The sequence below is a fragment of the Rhinolophus sinicus genome, chromosome 18 (genome assembly GCF_057876585.1).
Source record: "Rhinolophus sinicus isolate RSI-liver-muscle chromosome 18, RSI-T2T, whole genome shotgun sequence".
Taxonomy (NCBI): Eukaryota; Metazoa; Chordata; class Mammalia; order Chiroptera; family Rhinolophidae; genus Rhinolophus; species Rhinolophus sinicus.
The window spans coordinates 74044223-74062032 of record NC_142518.1 but is presented as its reverse complement, the minus strand read 5'-3'; the positions used below and the strand labels follow the sequence as shown (position 1 = coordinate 74062032).

The 17810-nt window shown below is 37.6% G+C and overlaps 1 protein-coding gene across 3 annotated transcripts in view; it reads right to left on the bottom strand.

Annotated features, from left to right (window-relative positions):
• Window positions 1-17810, bottom strand: part of COL4A5 (collagen type IV alpha 5 chain) — a 307204-nt gene that overhangs the window by 94671 nt on the left and 194723 nt on the right. For all 3 annotated transcript variants that reach the window (XM_074323263.2, XM_074323259.2, XM_074323260.2), the window contains 8 exons: window positions 9434-9526; window positions 7881-7951; window positions 7187-7378; window positions 6232-6400; window positions 3299-3391; window positions 3103-3207; window positions 1417-1514; window positions 37-187 (listed from right to left, as the gene is read on the bottom strand). In XM_074323263.2, the coding sequence (XP_074179364.1) occupies window positions 37-187; window positions 1417-1514; window positions 3103-3207; window positions 3299-3391; window positions 6232-6400; window positions 7187-7378; window positions 7881-7951; window positions 9434-9526 (972 nt within the window). The remainder of the gene's footprint in view (window positions 1-36; window positions 188-1416; window positions 1515-3102; window positions 3208-3298; window positions 3392-6231; window positions 6401-7186; window positions 7379-7880; window positions 7952-9433; window positions 9527-17810) is intronic.

Below are 17810 nucleotides of genomic sequence, written 5' to 3'. Positions count from 1 at the left end.
TAAAAGCAAACTGAGAAGTAGCAGCAGCCTCCATACCTTTTGGTCCAGGTAGCCCATCCAAGCCAGTGCGTCCTGGAAGACCTGGAGGTCCTGGGAAACCTCGATCTCCTTTTGGACCAAGGGGTCCTTTGAAACCTGGGAGTCCTGGAGGCCCAGGTGGCCCAGGTAGCCCAAATCCTGGTTCTCCCTTGAGCATACACATGACAAAACACAGCAAAACCCTTCTTAGTATTGATTGTTTACCATAGAGTATTTAAAGCAGAAAGTACAAGGTAATATTTTTCCTCCATGGGTTAGGGAGTAGGGTAATTAAAAGAAAAGTAATTGGTATGTTGGAAAGACCATCTGGAAGGATGGGAAACTGGACTTAGTAAAACAAATTAAATGATTTGGACTGGTTTCAGAACAAGAAAGATAACTGAGAGATCAAGCGATCAGAGAACACAGTGAGGAAACGTAATTATAGACTAAGTATTAGATGATTATTTTTAATTTGACTAAGTATGGTAATGACACTGTGGTTTTTGTACGTAATGTACACTTAGAGAAGAATACTTAAGTATTTATAGGTGAATTGACACAAATTTGAGATTTGGGTTAAAATACTTCAGCAAAGATAAATAGATGAAGCAAATATGATAAAATCTTCATAATTTGTAATCTGAGTGATGGATATATGAAAGTTCATTGTATTATTCCTTTTACGTTTGTCTTAACTTGAATAGGTTCATAATAAAATAAAAACAATTAATTAATAAACAAGTGGTTTCTCATGACAGCTGGAGTAATGGTCAATTGTTCTTCCCATTGAAAAAAAAGTAGTAATGATGAAAACGCAAGAAGTTTCAATTAATTAAACACAGAGAAAACAAAGGGACAGTCAGGATAATTATATACCACAGCAGTTTGCTGAAGGTTCACTGAAGAAATCTTAAATTAGCTAAGATATAATAAAAGGAATGGAAAGTAACTCAAACTTATTTATTATTATTATTATTATTATTATTATTATTATTATTTTAATAGCAGTGATTTGCAATGTATTTGGGATGGAATGGGGACAGAAGGACAGAATGGGAAGCTCTTGACATGATTTTCAACACCATTTCAACCAATCATCACACACAGGCATGGACAGAGATTAAATGGGATGGTGATATTACTGAGAAGCACAGGAGAAGCCCATGACTGCATTCTTTCATCTATAACCTCTCTCATCAAATAATCGGCCACTCTAAAATGGATTCAGAAACTACTAAAGATTGTTTTGTGTTAAATATTTTTAAATGAAAATATAATCAGTTAAGGTTTATTTATATAGCGAAGAATTTGGATGATGTCTAAGTGAAAATAGAGAGCTAGGGCTAAGGAAGGCAGGGGAAATAGGAAACAGGAAAAGAATAAAGTGTTTCAGACCTTCAGTCCTGGAATGCCTGGTGGCCCAGGAGGGCCTTCTAGGCCCATTCTCCCAGGTGTCCCAGGTGCTCCTGGAGGTCCTGGAATTCCAGGAAAACCTGTAAAATGAAAAGTTAGTTTTAAATCTCTAAATAGAAGACACTTTAAGAAAGATACCCAAACTCCCAAACCCACATTTTCACTCTATCCAATTATGCTTAGTGACTACAGTAAGATGTTAAAGCCACAATGATATTTTAGATAACTCGTTAGAATCGAGCCTTACAGATACTTGATATTCCCTCTCAATCATTTTATGGTCCTATCATTTTCATATAGGACTAATGTGTGTGGAAGATACGGTCTTCTAAAGGAAAATGAGAGCTATTACTGAGAGATAAAACTGAACATATGGAATGAATCTCACACAAGAACAGAAAATCTTTTCTTCTGCTTACATCTGGATATAATATAATAAAAGGCCTACCATATAATTCTGGAAATTAGCTAAAAACAATTGCAGATATTACACATATACTATATACGAGTACGAGGCGTGATCAAAAGCTACAGTGAATGCTGCTGCTGAGTGCCATCCAATGGAAAGGCAGGAATCTTCAATAAGGGAAGTGGCGCGATGTCCCTTAGTAACAGCGTGTGAGTGTGTGACGAGTTTTAACTCGTTCGGTGCAATCAGTCAGGTGTGAGCTACAGTGAGAGCAGGTGTGTTTTAAAGTGTGCCATAAATCATGGATCACAAACAACGCATTAACATGAAATGGGCAAATGGTTTCATCCTCAATCATGACAACGCTCCGTGTCACACATCAGTTCTGGTACAGCAATTTCTGTCAAATAAAAACATTACCATGTGTCGTCATCCACCTTATTCACCGGATCTGGCACCATGTGACTTCTGGCTCTTCCCCAAAGTCAAAATGATTTGGACATCGAGGCAGCCACAACAGCACAACTAAAGACACTCATGAAAGAGAACTTCCAGAACTGCTTCAGAAAATGGCAAGAACAATGGGATAAGTGTGTTTGAAGCAAGGGGGAGTATTTTCAGGGGGGATTAATGGCAATGTGCCTTTCACTGTAATATATATATTTTTAAATTTAAACATTCACTGTATTGTTTGATCACACTTTGTACACATAAAATCAAATTTGACTCTTTAGAAATCATTCAGTATAAATGAGTAAGGACATGTTTAGCACCATTCTCACACCAATGCACACTTTGCCATTCATGAGAATAAATTTTGTGAGAAATAAAGCAGAACTGAAGCAACAACATTTAAAAATTTCAGTAAATCAAGAGAATATGATTTAGGATAAAACTTTATTTGAATACATGTGTGCAATAAATCTGTTTAATACAATCCATTCATTTAATAGATATCTATCGAGTGTTTACTATGTTCCAGGAACTGTTCTAAGCCCTGAAAATACAACAGTGAACACAAAAGACAATAATTACTGTGATTTTTAAAGCTTATATATCATTTTTGCATTACCTATAATTTAGATACTTTCTTGTCTGGACTATTTTAGATAAGGACAATGGAATTATAGTGCATGCATGCTGTGACTTTTCATGTATATATTTTTTAAGTACATAGAAAATTTGTTGAGTGCACTATACCAAAGAATAATGTCATACTAACCAGGTAACATAGCTGCTTGCTGTCCAGCCCTACCTACCTTTGGGACCAGGTGGTCCAGGAAGCCCGATTCCAGGGATACCTGGTTCTCCTTTGCTACCTGGCATTCCTGGCAAGCCTGGGGGGCCTGGGAGACCAGGATCACCTAAGAAGAAGCAATAGTTTTTGAAAGTGAAACTTTCAAAGAAAGAAGTCAGTAAGTGTTGAAGACATGGTCAAATAAATTCCTCGCATACCTGGAGAACCTACTTCACCGTCTCTCCCAGGGATACCAGGTAGGCCAGGCTTGCCTGGCTGGGTTATAGTCTGACCTGGATCACCTTTAGGACCTAAGAACAAAAGGGAATCAATAGTGAATATGTGTTCACTTGATTAAAGATATCTTTTAATTAAAAACCAAAAAAAAAAAAAAAAGAATAATCTTTTAAAAACACAAACTAACACAAATTAACAAGAAAAACAATCCCATATTATATATTCAAGGAAGATACCAGAGGGCGAAATTTCAAAAAGAAAAAGTAGATGATAGCTTTAAGAGCTTCCTTGATTAAAGATGGATTTATAGAAAAATATTTTTTTTATTAAATTTATTGGGGTGACAATTGTTAGTAAAATTACATAGATTTCAGGTGTACAATTCTGTATTACATCATCTATAAATCCCATTGTGTGTTCATCACCCAGAGTCAGTTCTCCTTCCATCACCATATATTCGATACCCCTTACCCTCATCTCCCACCCCCCACCCCCCACCCCCCTTACCCTCTGGCAACCACTAAACTATTGTCTGTGTCTACGAGTTTTTGTTTCTCATTTGTTTGTCTTGTTCTTTTGTTGTTTTTGGTTTATATGAACATTTGTGACAACATGGATGGATCTTGAAAGTGTAATGCTGAGCGAAATAAGTCAGATAGAAAAAGCAGAGAACCATGTGATTTCACTGATATGTGGTATATAAACCAAAAACAACAAAAGAACAAGACAAACAAATGAGAAACAGAAACTCATAGAAAATATTTTTAAATGTAGGTCAAAAGAATCTAAAAACCACATATCAGTGAAATCACATGGTTCTCTGCTTTTTCTGTCTGACTTATTTCGCTCAGCATTACACTTTCAAGATCCATCCATGTTGTCACAAATGTTCATATAAACCAAAAACAACAAAAGAACAAGACAAACAAATGAGAAACAGAAACTCGTAGACACAGACAATAGTTTAGTGGTTGCCAGAGGGTAAGGGGGGTGGGGGGTGGGGGGTGGGAGATGAGGGTAAGGGGTATCGAATATATGGTGATGGAAGGAGAACTGACTCTGGGTGATGAACACACAATGGGATTTATAGATGATGTAATACAGAATTGTACACCTGCATCTATGTAATTTTACTAACAATTGTCACCCCAATAAATTTAATAAAAAAAATTTGGAAAAAAAAACCAAAGAATCTAAAAACCTCAAACTGTAGCAAATAAGGAAAATACTTATTTTTGGTAAACTAATGGTACATTAAGGCTTTATGTGTGCAAAGTGTAAGCACACCCACTTCTCATGAATTGAAACAGGGACGTGAAATAGGCTCAGGACAAAGAAGAATTTCTTAAATATGACCAAAAAAATGCGCAAACCATGACAGAAAAGAATGATAAATTTGACTACATTCAAACTGATTTCTGTTTATTAAAGACACCATACAGAGAGTGAAATGGCAAGCCATAGGGAGAGAACATTTTGCAAAATAAATAGCTAACAAAGAACTAGTGCACAGAATATATATAATGTATATATGTGTGTAACATACATAGCCTCCTTTAAATCAATAAGAAAAAGAAACGATACAATAGAAAAAAATGGTCAAAACACCTGACTAGGCATTTCATAAAAGGAAATTCAAATGGTCAATAAACATACAAAGATACTAAACTCTAATGTAATCAGAGAAATGCAAAATAAAACGCCATGAGATGTATCACACTCAACAGACTGGCAAAAATATAAAAATTTGATAATACAAAATGTTTATGAGGATGCAGAGCAATAAGAAGTCTCTAATACTGCTGGTAGGAGCATAAATTAGAACAATTGCTCTGGACATTGTTTGGAATTATCTAGTAAAACTTAAGATGCATTTATTCCATGCCTTGAAAATGCTAATTGTAAATCTATAACCTAGGCCAAAGACTGGCAAATTTTTTTCTGTAAAGGACCAGACAGTAAATACTGTAGGTCTTGTGTGCCATATGGTCTCTCTCACAACTACTCAACTCTGGTTATAGTGCAAAAGCAACCACAGACAATAGTGAATGAGAGTGGATGTGTTCAAATGAAACTTTCATTTATGACAACAAGTGGTGAGCCAGTTTTAATCCATGGACTGTAGTTTGCTGATCCTTGACCCAGAGATGTGTGTGCATATGTACACCAGGATATATATATATATATATATATATATATATATATATATATATATGAATGTACATAGAAGCATTATTCATAATAGGGCAGAACTATAAAATACCCAATTGTTCATTAGCGATAGAATGGATAAATCAACTGTGATACACACACACACACATACATTGGGATACTAAATAGCAATGAAAATGAATATACTATAGCTATAGGCAAAGTTAACATAAAGAATATTAACATTGAGATTGCATTAATATGAAGTTCAAAAAGAAGCTTAATTAAAGTACTTTGTTTATGAATGTTTATCTCAGTGATAATACTAGAGGGTGAAGTAAGGGAAAGGAAATTATGCAAAAGTCAGGACAGCGGTTGCTCTTGGAGAAATGGAATGGGATTATGATCAGGAAAGAGCAAGGAGGAAGATGGGGGTTTCTAGGATACTGGCAATGTTCTGTTTCTTGATGTGTGTGGCAGTTACTTGTGTGTTTCTGATATAGTTATTTGTTTAATGAAGCATTATGTATCAAATACTTCAAAACAACAATGGAGATATTCAGAAAAAAATTAAATTAAAGAGAAACCCCACCCCTTAAAAAAACACACATGTTGTGTTCCCTTGCTAAGGAGATCTGAAAAACCCAAATATAAGTGTCCAGGGAAACAACTCTCTCATGATGGGAAGCCAAGAATGGCCAAAGACAATTCCTTTCTGTTTTTAAGCACCAAATAAAAACCAAAACAACCATAGTAAACTCACCTGGTATTCCTGGCTGTCCTGGATTTCCTGCCATACCTTGTATGCCTTTTTCACCTACTGCGCCTGGAGGTCCAATACCAATAGGGCCCATAGGACCCCTATTCCCTGGGAGACCTGGCAAACCTGGGTTTCCAGGGGGACCTCTTTCCCCCTTAAAAGCAATTCCACCCTGTAAAGGGAAAAGTTTAATACAGAAACATACAGATATGACAGCTCTCTGTAGGTTGGCATTTCTGAATACAACTAGAGAAATGATACAGCCATAAATAGCTCTTCTTAAAAGCTGTGTGTTATTATGGGATGGGATGTGTGATCACTCCCCTTATTCAGTCGTTCAACAAGTATTTTTTGAGTTCCTACCATGTGCCAGGTGCTGGTGATACAGACAAAGAATAAAGATAGACAAAAAAACTTTGCCTTCATTAAGCTTATATTCTAGCATAAGTTAAGAAGTATATAGTCTAGCTTATATTTTATATATCACTTCTCACATAAAGATCCAGGGTTGTGTATTGTACACAAAAAGATACTGTTCACATATGTTCAATCTTTCGGTTCCGTGGCACATTTAACATGGCCATCTACTCACACTAATCTGTAAGTTTAAAAACCAAATTAGACTTCTGCCTTGTGTCTAAATAAACCCAGACAAGGATATGTGGGGTAAGAAAAGGGGAACTTCCCACTGACCCATAAGCATCTTAACCTCCTGCCCAGCTATTCATAGCCAGTATTACTCAATATAGTAATGGGTTAAAGAGAAGGAAATTATAAAACAACTGAGAAAAGAGTGCTAAAGAAACCTACATAGTCAATAATAATGTATAAATGCTATATATTAATCACATGCTTTTAAGCATCGATTGGGTGTTCATCTCAGCATTAGTCACATCCTAGGAAACATCCCAAAGTAACAATTTGACATCACCAAACCAAGAATATCAAACCAACTCACAGGTTCTCCTTTGCGTCCAGGAAGCCCTGCCAATCCATCTTGACCAGGGGTGCCAGGTAAACCAGGGAGTCCTGGGGCTCCAGGAAAACCCAACTCCCCTTTGTCACCCTTCATTCCTGGAAAAGTGAGGATGTCGCCAGGTTCACCTTTAGGTCCAGGAAAGCCTGGAGCACCTGGAGCTCCTGGTATGCCCTGAAGGGGGGAAAAAAGAAAGAAAGGAAAGGAAAAGGAAAGAAAAGGAAAAGGAAAGGAAAGGAAAGGAAAGGAAAGGAAAGGAAAGGAAAGGAAAGGAAAGGAAAGGAAAGGAAAGGAAAGGAAAGGAAAGGAAAGGAAAGGAAAGAAAAAGGAAAGGAAAGGAAAGGAAAGGAAAGGAAAGGAAAGGAAAGGAAAGGAAAGGAAAGGAAAGGAAAGGAAAGGAAAGAAATAAAAGAGAGAGGGCAAACAAAGAAAGAGAAATCAATTTTTTTTCTAACACTTTCCTCTTTCCAGTTCATCCTATCAACCCACCCAGTAATATTTAGTACACAAAGCTATAAATCAAGTGAACAATGTGAGTCAGGGGGAGTCAAGGAATGAAATAAATCACAATTTAATTTAAAAAACTAAATTTCTTTTATATATATCCAAAGGTGAAAATCAAAGTGCAAATGGCTTTCTTCTACATCATTTGTTCTATAATATACTCAAAACTTACTGTTAATCCTTTGGGACCAGTTGCACCAGTGTGTCCTTTTTCACCCTTCTGTCCAGGGAAACCAGGAGATCCTAACACACACACACACACACACACACACACACACACACACACACACACGATAGATAGATAGATAGATAGAGAGATAGAGAGATAGATAGAGAGATAGAGAGATAGATAGAGAGATAGAGAGATAGGCAGATAAAATAAAACAATGTGAGCTTTGAGCTTGAGCCCATGACAAAGCATGTAAAAATCATCAAGTCAGGAAGTAAAGTTTTAAAATAAGAACCCCATTAAATCCCATTTAACAATTCACATTTTTATTTTCCAATTTCATGCTCTCAAAATGAGGAAATCATCCTTCCTTTTAGGTAAATCTAACATTTCATGTTACACACAATATTGTGTCTTTAAGTATTTCCAAATCCAAAGCCTCTCAAGAGATCACAGCTACCAAGTATATGCACAGAGTTGCACAGGCTCCTTTATCACATCGTCAACACAACAAGGCGATAAGGACCAAGTCTGCATATCTTTCTTTGTTCAGACTTAAACAATTTTCCTAGAGCCTTACCAGTCCTTTCTTTGGTTTCTCACTCCCTAAAATTTGGTTTATAAGAAATCTTTGGTACTCAAACAATAGAGAAAATATTAAAAAAATCAGTCATTCCCAAAGTGGATCCCTGAACACGCTGCATCAGCATCATCTGAGTACTAATTAGAAATGCTAATACTTGGGCCCTCTCAGATTTATTGAATCAGAAACTTTGCAGGTGGGACAGAGCAATCTGGGTTTCAACACAAGCTTTCCCATATTTGAGAACTAGACTGCAGGGAAAAGGCTGGATTATTAATTTCCAGTGGCAGCTATAAGACTTACTAAACATCTATTTCCAAGCATCAAATGAATTGGTTTCCTTGGAAGACACACTACACAGAAAGGTAACACATCTGGGGTCTGTTCTCAGCCCTGACACAGACATAGAGTGTGATTTCAAGAAAATGTAATATTTTGATATCCCAAAGGTAGTTGAGTAAAAGACTTGTGGTGGGTCTGATGGATATCAAATATGGTTTTGATTGGAAACACGGAAGGAAAAGTTATATACAGAAAGGGAAATACTGGCAGTTGGTTAACAAACTCCAGTAGAAGCTCCATTCCTTAATGACAACATATAATATATCCCCAATGACTAGAAGCTCGCCACTGGAAACTACGCTAAGGGGGCAGGCATTATGAAATTTTCCCTCAATTTTCTGGAAGGAAGAAGTCTAACTCTAAGTTATTTTCCTCATCATATAATAAACAGGGAAGATATTTCTCCTGGAATAATATTGTCAAAATGCTTCAATAGAAAATGTTGGTAGCTTCAGGTATTAGAAAGAAAAGTATAATGTATTTCACAGCAGATAGAGGCATTTCAAATTTAATTATTTATTGATGAGTGACTAGGTATAGAATGAGAAACTAGCATCATTCTAAAACTAATAGCTCACTAAAGGCTGACCAAGAAATATTTAAAAGGTGGCCCTGAGGTAGGATGTTTTACCTGGAAGACCTGGAAGACCTGGCAAACCAGGTTGACCTGGAGGCCCTGAAATACCGGTTCCAATACAGTTGAAGCAGGTGTCACCCTTGTCACCTAAACAAAATAATAATACAAACAAATTTTAATTTTCTATCTTCTTTAGATAGATTCTAAAGAAGTTAGTCCTAAGGGACAACATTCCTAACTAACAGTGTAGTTAGAGAAGCCTATGTCTAGAATCAATTCATTTGATAACTCTTTATTGAATACCTACTCTGTGCCAAGCACTGTCCTAGGTGTTTGTGATACAATGGTAAACAAATCAGACAAAAATCCATGCCTTTGCAGTGCTCACATTCTATCAGTGGAAAGGCATAATAGACAATGGAGTTAACAAATTATTAAATTATATATGTATATATATATATATATATATATATATATACACACACACATATATATGTATATATACACATATCTATCTATCTATATACATATGTATATATATACATATATACATACATGTATATATATCTATATACACACACACACACATATATATACATTTTAAGAAAAGAAAACTGTATTAAAATTATAGTACTCAATACATACCGATAACAAAAGATGAATACAAGTCACGTTTGACTTCTGCAATTACAAGAGGTGCTCAAAGTGCTTACCGTCAGCGTCCTGACACTTCTGATTACAACCAACTACTGCTTGAGCAACGTTGACCAAAGGGTCCACTTGTATAATTTTTACACACACACACATCAATATCAAAAGGAGTTATGTTTGTATAAAACATTACAGAGCTGGGTAAGTTGGATTGGATATGCTAGGGATGGGTGGCAGGTTGCAATTTTATATAGAGTGGTCAGGACAGACGTCATTGAGAAGATGATACATAATAAAAACAAAAAAACTTGAAGGACAGGGCATGTACACAAAAGTGTAGAGTATTCCAGGCAAAAAGAATTGACATGTTTGGCATAAAAAAGTGACATCAAGGAGACCAAATTTCTGGAGTAGAGTGAGAAAGGGGAACTAGGGTCAGACAGTTAACAGGTTATATATAACATATATAATAAAACATCACATTGGCAACCGTAAATACTGTGGCTTTTAATCTAGTAGAAGAATTTAAACAGAAAAGCAAAATGACATAAATTAAGTTTTAAAAGGATGACTCTGGCTGCTATATTAAGAATAGAATCTAAGAGCAAGGATGGAAGCAAGAACCACTAAAGTGGCTACTGCTACAGTGATCTAGGAGAGATGGGAGCTCATCCCAGAGTGACAGCAATGAACATGATGAGAATTGGTTAGGTTCTGAACATATTTTAAAGTAAAACCAATGAGATTTTCTCATGGATCACATATGGAATATAAAAGAAGAGGAGAAGCAAGGATGATTCTAAGGATTTTAGATCAAGCAACCAGAAGGCTGGGGGCCTGCTTTTAAGTAAGAAGAGAAAGACGTTACTAGAAAAATTGTAAGGGAGGAGGTGGTAGAGATTGGTCTTCAAGTTGATCAGGCTGTGAAGTTCAAAATGTTAAGTAGACTGTTGAATATATTAATCTAGATAAAAAGACTTACATCTGGACAGGAGACATAAATTTGGAAGTCACTGGCAAGTAGATGTTATTTAAAACCAGAGGTCTAATGAATGAATTTAGAATACAAGAGAAGAGGAACAAGGACTGAACTCTGGGGCATTCTAAAGTTAAAAGTTGGATAGATAATTCTAAAATGCATATGTGAAATGAAAGGCAAGCCAAGACTTAATACAAAGCTACAATAATTTAGAGAGTTTAGCATTGATGAAAGGAGAAAAAACAGAACAATGGAACAAAATAGAGGTTATAAACAGACTCACACATATACAGTCGTAAGATTTACAACAAAAGTGTTAATGCAATTCAGTGGGAAAATGGTGGTCTTTTGTACTATGAATCAAATGCATATCCATATGGGAAAAAGTGACCTTTGATCCCTGCTCCAAACTATATTCAAAAATTAAGTGAATATAAATCAAAGATCAAAATGTAAAAGGCAGTGATGACAGAAATGTGGCAGTGTAGGGGTGCTCCTTGAAATCTCCCCTGGAAGTTACAACAAAATGAACAGCTAGGTTTCAGGTGTACAATTCTGATATATATCATCTATATATTATACTGTGTGTTCAACACCCAGAGTCAGTTCTCCTTCCATCACCATATATTTGATCCCATTTACCCACTGCCACCCCAATAACCTTTAATTTAAAGAAAATGAATAGCTATAATTCAACAAAGGATACCCTATGCAAAACACAAGTATGTCTGAAAGATCTGCACACCATAACATCTGAAGGTGGGCAAATCAGATGAACCAGGGAGGAAGGAACAAGTAAGATCAGAGATGTGGGCCACAGGATGCAGCCTGGAGCTCATTGCAGTTTCGGGAGAGGAAAGGATTCAGGCTGCAGGTGCACTTTCTGTGGCCCAGTCTTGCCTGAGGGATCAACAGATAATAGGGTTAAAACCCAGCAATCGGGGCAGAGACCTTCGGGCAAAGACTGAATATAGAAAGGTGAGAACTATGGTTTAAGCTCTCACTGCTAGGCAGAAAACAGCAAACAAAGACACGGAGCCTGGCTGACTCCCCGCACCCACCCTCCCAGAGCTTGCCTCGACCCCCAATGTGAGAAGCATGCTCTGCAAGAAACAGTAGCAATGTCACATTAAAGAACAGAATACCTACAGCCCTGAGAATGGGAGCAACGGGCAGACACACAGCGTGACTAATTCTGGCGATAGGGAAAGACATGTAGGGGTGAGAGAGCTGTGGGCTGGAAGTCGCCTTTACTGAGAGCCACAAACCCACTAGCCGACTCTTACAGCCCATCCCGCCCCGACTTTTCAGGGTGGATCCCTGTGGGGGTAACCAGAGCCACTAAGAGACACAGGATCTGCATCAGGCTGCAGGGGCAGCACTGCGATTTCAGAAACTCAGAACTCTATCATCCTCCACATCCTCCCACAGAGGTGCTGCCCTGACACTCAGGCTACCTGATCACAGAGGAGAAGCCCACCTACCATTTCATGAGAAGCCAAAACAGTGCAAGAGAAAATTAAACACTACAGTGTGAGAAAAAATAAAAGGTTGCAGCGGAAGAGAAAATAAAATGTTCCACCAACACTTGCTAGAAAGGAAAAGAAAGACATCTTCATACCAACCTGCTGCAGAACCCACTCCTGTAGATGCCCAGGAAGAGAAATAATCACTAATTGCCATGAATAACCAAGGTAACAAGGCAGCTCAGAAAGAAAGTGAAAAGTCTCTAGAAAATGAACTTAAAGACATGGAAATATGTGATTGAAATGACAGAGAATTCAAGATTGCAGTTCTGAAAAAACTCAACGAGATGCAAGAAAACACACACAGGCAGTTTAACTCAGAAACACAATAAAAGAACAAAATGAACATTTTACCAAAGAGATTAAAATTAAAAAAAAATAACCAAATAGAAATTCTGGAGATGAAGAACTCAATAAAAGAGGTGAAGAATGAAATAGCCAGCTCAGGAAATAGAGCTAAGCAGATGGAGGAAAGAATTAGTGATATCGAAGATAGAAATCTGGGAAAGATACAGATGGAAGGAGAGAGAGACTTGAGAGTTAAAAGAAATGAAAGAACTCTACAGGGACTATCTGACTCCATCAGAAAGAGCAACATAAGAATAATGGGTGTACCAGAAAAAGAAGAGAGGGAGAAGGGAAAAGAGAGGCTATGCAAATAAATAGTCTACAAGAACTTCCCAAACCAATGGAAAGAACAGGATCTTCAAGAAGTAAACAAAACACTTAATTACATCAATCCAAACAGGCCATCTCCAAGGCACATTATACTGAAGCTATCAAAAATTAACAACAAAGAAAGAATTTCCAGCACAGCCAGGGAAAAGAAGACAGGAACATGTAAAGGAAAGCCCATTAGATTACCATCAGATTTTTCAGGAGACACTTTAGAAGCCAGGAGGAAGTGGAATCAAATATTCAAACTATTGAAAGGGAGAAATTACTACCCCAAAATAATATATCCAGCAAAAATATCCTTTAGATATGAAGGAGGAATAAAGACCTTTCCAGACATATAGAGCAGAGAGAATATCCCACCACAAGGCCTGCATTACAGGAAATACTGCAGGAGACGACTTGACCTGAAACAAAAATTCTAAAGAATTTTTTGAATGGCAATCCCTATACAGAATAGGGCATTATACACTTAAACATAACATAAAGGGTAAAGAAGATAACAACATAAAAAAAAGAAAGAGAAGAAAAAGACAACTTGCTACTGCAACTCAGAAATCAACTCACAGCATAAATAGGGATAATTTGTGACAATAAAAACATAAAAGGGGAGAGTAAAGGTCTGAATTTGCAAAGGGGAATGGAGATAAGAAGTGTGCTGAAAAAAGAAATTACTGTACATATGAAACTTTCTTTTACATAAACATAATGGTAACCACTCAAAAATATCCAGATCTGAGACACGTAACATAAAAAATGGGAAACAGAACAAAAAAGATCATAGAATACCACCAAACAAAAATAACAGACATAAACACAAAGGCAAAGAAACAATGGAGACGCTGTACTAACAGAAAAGTAAAACTGCTATAGGAAATCCTCACATATCAATAATCACTCTAAACATAAATGGACTGAACTCACCAATAAAAGGGCACAGAGTAGCAGATTAGATTAAAAAAACCCAACCGTATGCTGCCTCCAAGAGACACATCTCAGCTACAAAGACAAATAGAGACTCAAAGTGAAAGAGTGGAAAACGATATGCCAAGCAAATGGCATCCAGAGAAAAACAGGTGTAGCCATTATTATATCAAATGAAACATACTTCAGGATAAAAAGGTAAGAAGAGACAAGAATGGATATTTCATAAGGATAAAGCGGACAATACAACAAAAAGCATAACACTTATCAATATATATGCCCCCAGTCAGGGATTACCAAAATACACAAAGCAATTATTAAGACAACCAAAGGGAGAGTCAGAAAAACACAATTATACTACAGGATATAAAAGCCCTATTGATAACTATTGATAGATCATCCAAACAGAAAACATGAAAGGAAATATCAGCCTAAATGACACATTAGACCAAATGCACATAATTGACATTTGCAGAGTATTTCATCCTAGAGTTATGCATTCTTTTCTAGTGCACATGGAACATTCTCAAAGATAGGCCATATGGTGGGACACAAAACAAGCCTCAGCAAATTTAAGAAGGTTGAAATTATACCAAGCATATTCTCCGACCACAACACTTTGAAATTGGAGATCAACTGCAAAAAGAAAGTAGAAAAAACCATCAATACTTGGAGATTAAACAACATGCTATTAGAGAACAACAGGGTCAAAGCAAAAATAAAAGAGGAGGTCAAAAGGGGCATAGAAACAATCAACAATGGATCCGGATAAAAATGGCAGCATGAGGTGAGCCTTTGTAAAGCTCCCGTGGAATTTACAACTAATCGAACAACAATAACTCCACAAAGGACTCCCTGCACAGCACAAAGGCAACACGAAGAGGCCCACTACTGAATTCACCTGAAGGTGGGCGAATCGTGCCAGCAGGGGAGGAGGGAAGGGAGAAGAGCGGAGACGGAGCAGTGCGGGCTCACAACGAAGACCTAGCTCAGTGCTCCAAGCTCCCTGCAACCCGGAACTACTGCAGCTGCAGGAGAGGGAAGAACTCGGACTGCTAGGGCTCCGCTGATAGCCCACAGAGCTAAGGGGGCAGCACATAACACAGCTGAACCCAATCCTCACGGCAGAGACCTAGGAGAAAAGATTGAGGGAAGAAGGCTGAAAACGGTGGTTTAAGCCATCACTGCCGAGCAGAGAACGGAAGCCTTAGGCACTGAGACTAGCTGCCCCCTCCCTACCCTCCCAGAGCTCGCCCCGCCCCGACCTGCCTGGTGATAGACGTGGAACAATAGCAGTGTCAGATCAAAATAAGAGAATATTTGCTGTTCTGAGAACTGTGGACCGCAGACACAGATTCGCAGCCCAACTAGTTCCCGCAAAGGTGAGGGAGCTGTGGAAGCAGAACCGGCTGTGGTGGTGGTCGCCGCCATTGCTCTGGGCCACCTCTCACAACTCACCCCACCCCTGGCCCCACCTATCTGGGCGGATCCCTGCGGAAGTAAACAGAACTCCTGAAACATATGGGCTCTGAATCTGGTGCAGGAAGAGCTTCGGAACTTCAACAGCTCTACGCATACCTACACGGACACTGCGCCCTGTGACCCAGGCGAACTATTAACAGAGGAGAAGCCTGTCTCCAAGGGAATATTGCCATTGTGTGAGAAGCTAGAATAGTGCAGAGATAACATAGCACTACCGTGTGAGAGAGAAGAAAAAGGCTGCAGTCGGAGAAAAAATGAAACATTCTACCAACAAGTACCGGAAAACAAAAGAAACACCTCTTCCTATCAATCTGTTGCAGAAGCAACTCCTGTAGATGTCTAGGAAGAGAAATAGTAAATCAGTAATCGCCAAGATTAACCAAGGCAACAAGACAGTTAAGAAAGAAAGTGAAAAGTCTCCAGAAAAGGAACTTAAAGATACAGAAATATGTGACTTAAATGACAGAGAATTCAAGATTGCAGTTCTGAAAAAACTCAACGAGATGCAAGAAAACACAGATAGGCAGTTAAGTGAACTCAGAAACACAATCAAAGAACAACATGAGCATTTTATGAAAGAGATTGAAACTTTTGAAAAGAACCAAATAGAATTTCTGGAGAATAAGAACTCAGTAGAAGAAATCAAGAAGGAAATAACCAGCTTAGGTAGTAGAGTTGACCAGATGGAGGAAAGAATCAGTGACATCGAAGATAGAAACCTGGAAATTACACGGATGGAAGAAGAAAGAGATTTGAGACTTAAAAGAAATGAAAGAACTCTACACGAACTTTCTGACTCCATCAGAAAAGGCAATATAAGAATCATGGGCAACGCAGAAGGAGAAGAAAGTGAGAAGGGAACAGAGACTACATTCAAACAAATTGTTGATGAGAACTTCCCAAACTTGTGGACAGAACTGGACCCTCGAATCCAAGAAGCAAATAGAATACCTAATTACCTCAATCCCAACAGGCCTTCTCCAAGGCACATTGTATTGAAGCTGTGTAAAATCAACGACAAAGAAAGAATCCTCAAGGCAGTCAGGGAAAAGAAGACAGTAACCTACGAAGAAAAGCCCATTAGATTATCATCAGATTTTTCAGCAGAAACTCTACCAGCCAGGAGGGAGTGGAACCAAATATTCAAACTATTGAAAGAGGGAAATCATGAGCCAAGAATAATAGATCCAGCAAAGATATCCTTTAGATATGAAGAAGGAATAAAGACCTTTCCAGACATACAGAAGCTGAGGGAATTTTCTAATACATGACCTGCAATACAAGAAATACTAAAGGAGGCTATTCAACCACCTTCAACACAGACAATTTGTGGCAACCAAAACATAAAAAGGGGAACAGCAAAGGCCTGAACCAGAATATGGGAATGGAGAAAGTAAGTGTGCTGAAGAAAATGGAATACTCTAAATATCAACATTTCTTTTACATAAACTTAAGGGTAACCACTAAAAAAAAATCCAGAACTAAAATATATACTGTAATAAAAGAAGAAACAGAGGGAAACATCATAGAATACCACCACACAGAAATAATAGACAACAACAAAAAGGCAAAGAAACAATGGAGACACAGCCTTACCAGAAAACTAAAGATAGAATGACAGGAAATCCTCACATATTAATAATCACCCTAAACGTAAATGGACTGAACTCACCAATAAAAAGGCACAGAGTAGCAGATTGGATCAAAAAACTAAACCCAACCATATGCTGTCTCCAAGAGACACATATCAGCTACAAGGACAAGCATAGACTCAAAGTGAAAGGGTGGAAATGGACACTCCAAGCAAATGGTACCCAGAGAAAATCAAGTGTAGCCATAAAGATATCAGATGAAACAGACTTCAAGGTGAAAAAGATAACAAGAGACAAAGATGGATATTTCATAATGGTGACGGGGACTGTACAACAAGAAGACATAACAGTCATCAATATTTATGCCCCCAATCAGGGAGCACCGAAATATACCAAGCAACTACTTACAGAACTAAAGGGAGAAATTGACCAAAACACAATTATACTACAGGACTTAAATACATCATTGGCAGCTATGGATAGATCATCCAAACAGAAAATAAATAATGGAATAGCAGCCGGAAATAACACATTAGATGAAATGGACATAATTGACATATATAGAGCACTTTATCCTAAAACATCAGACTATACATTCTTCT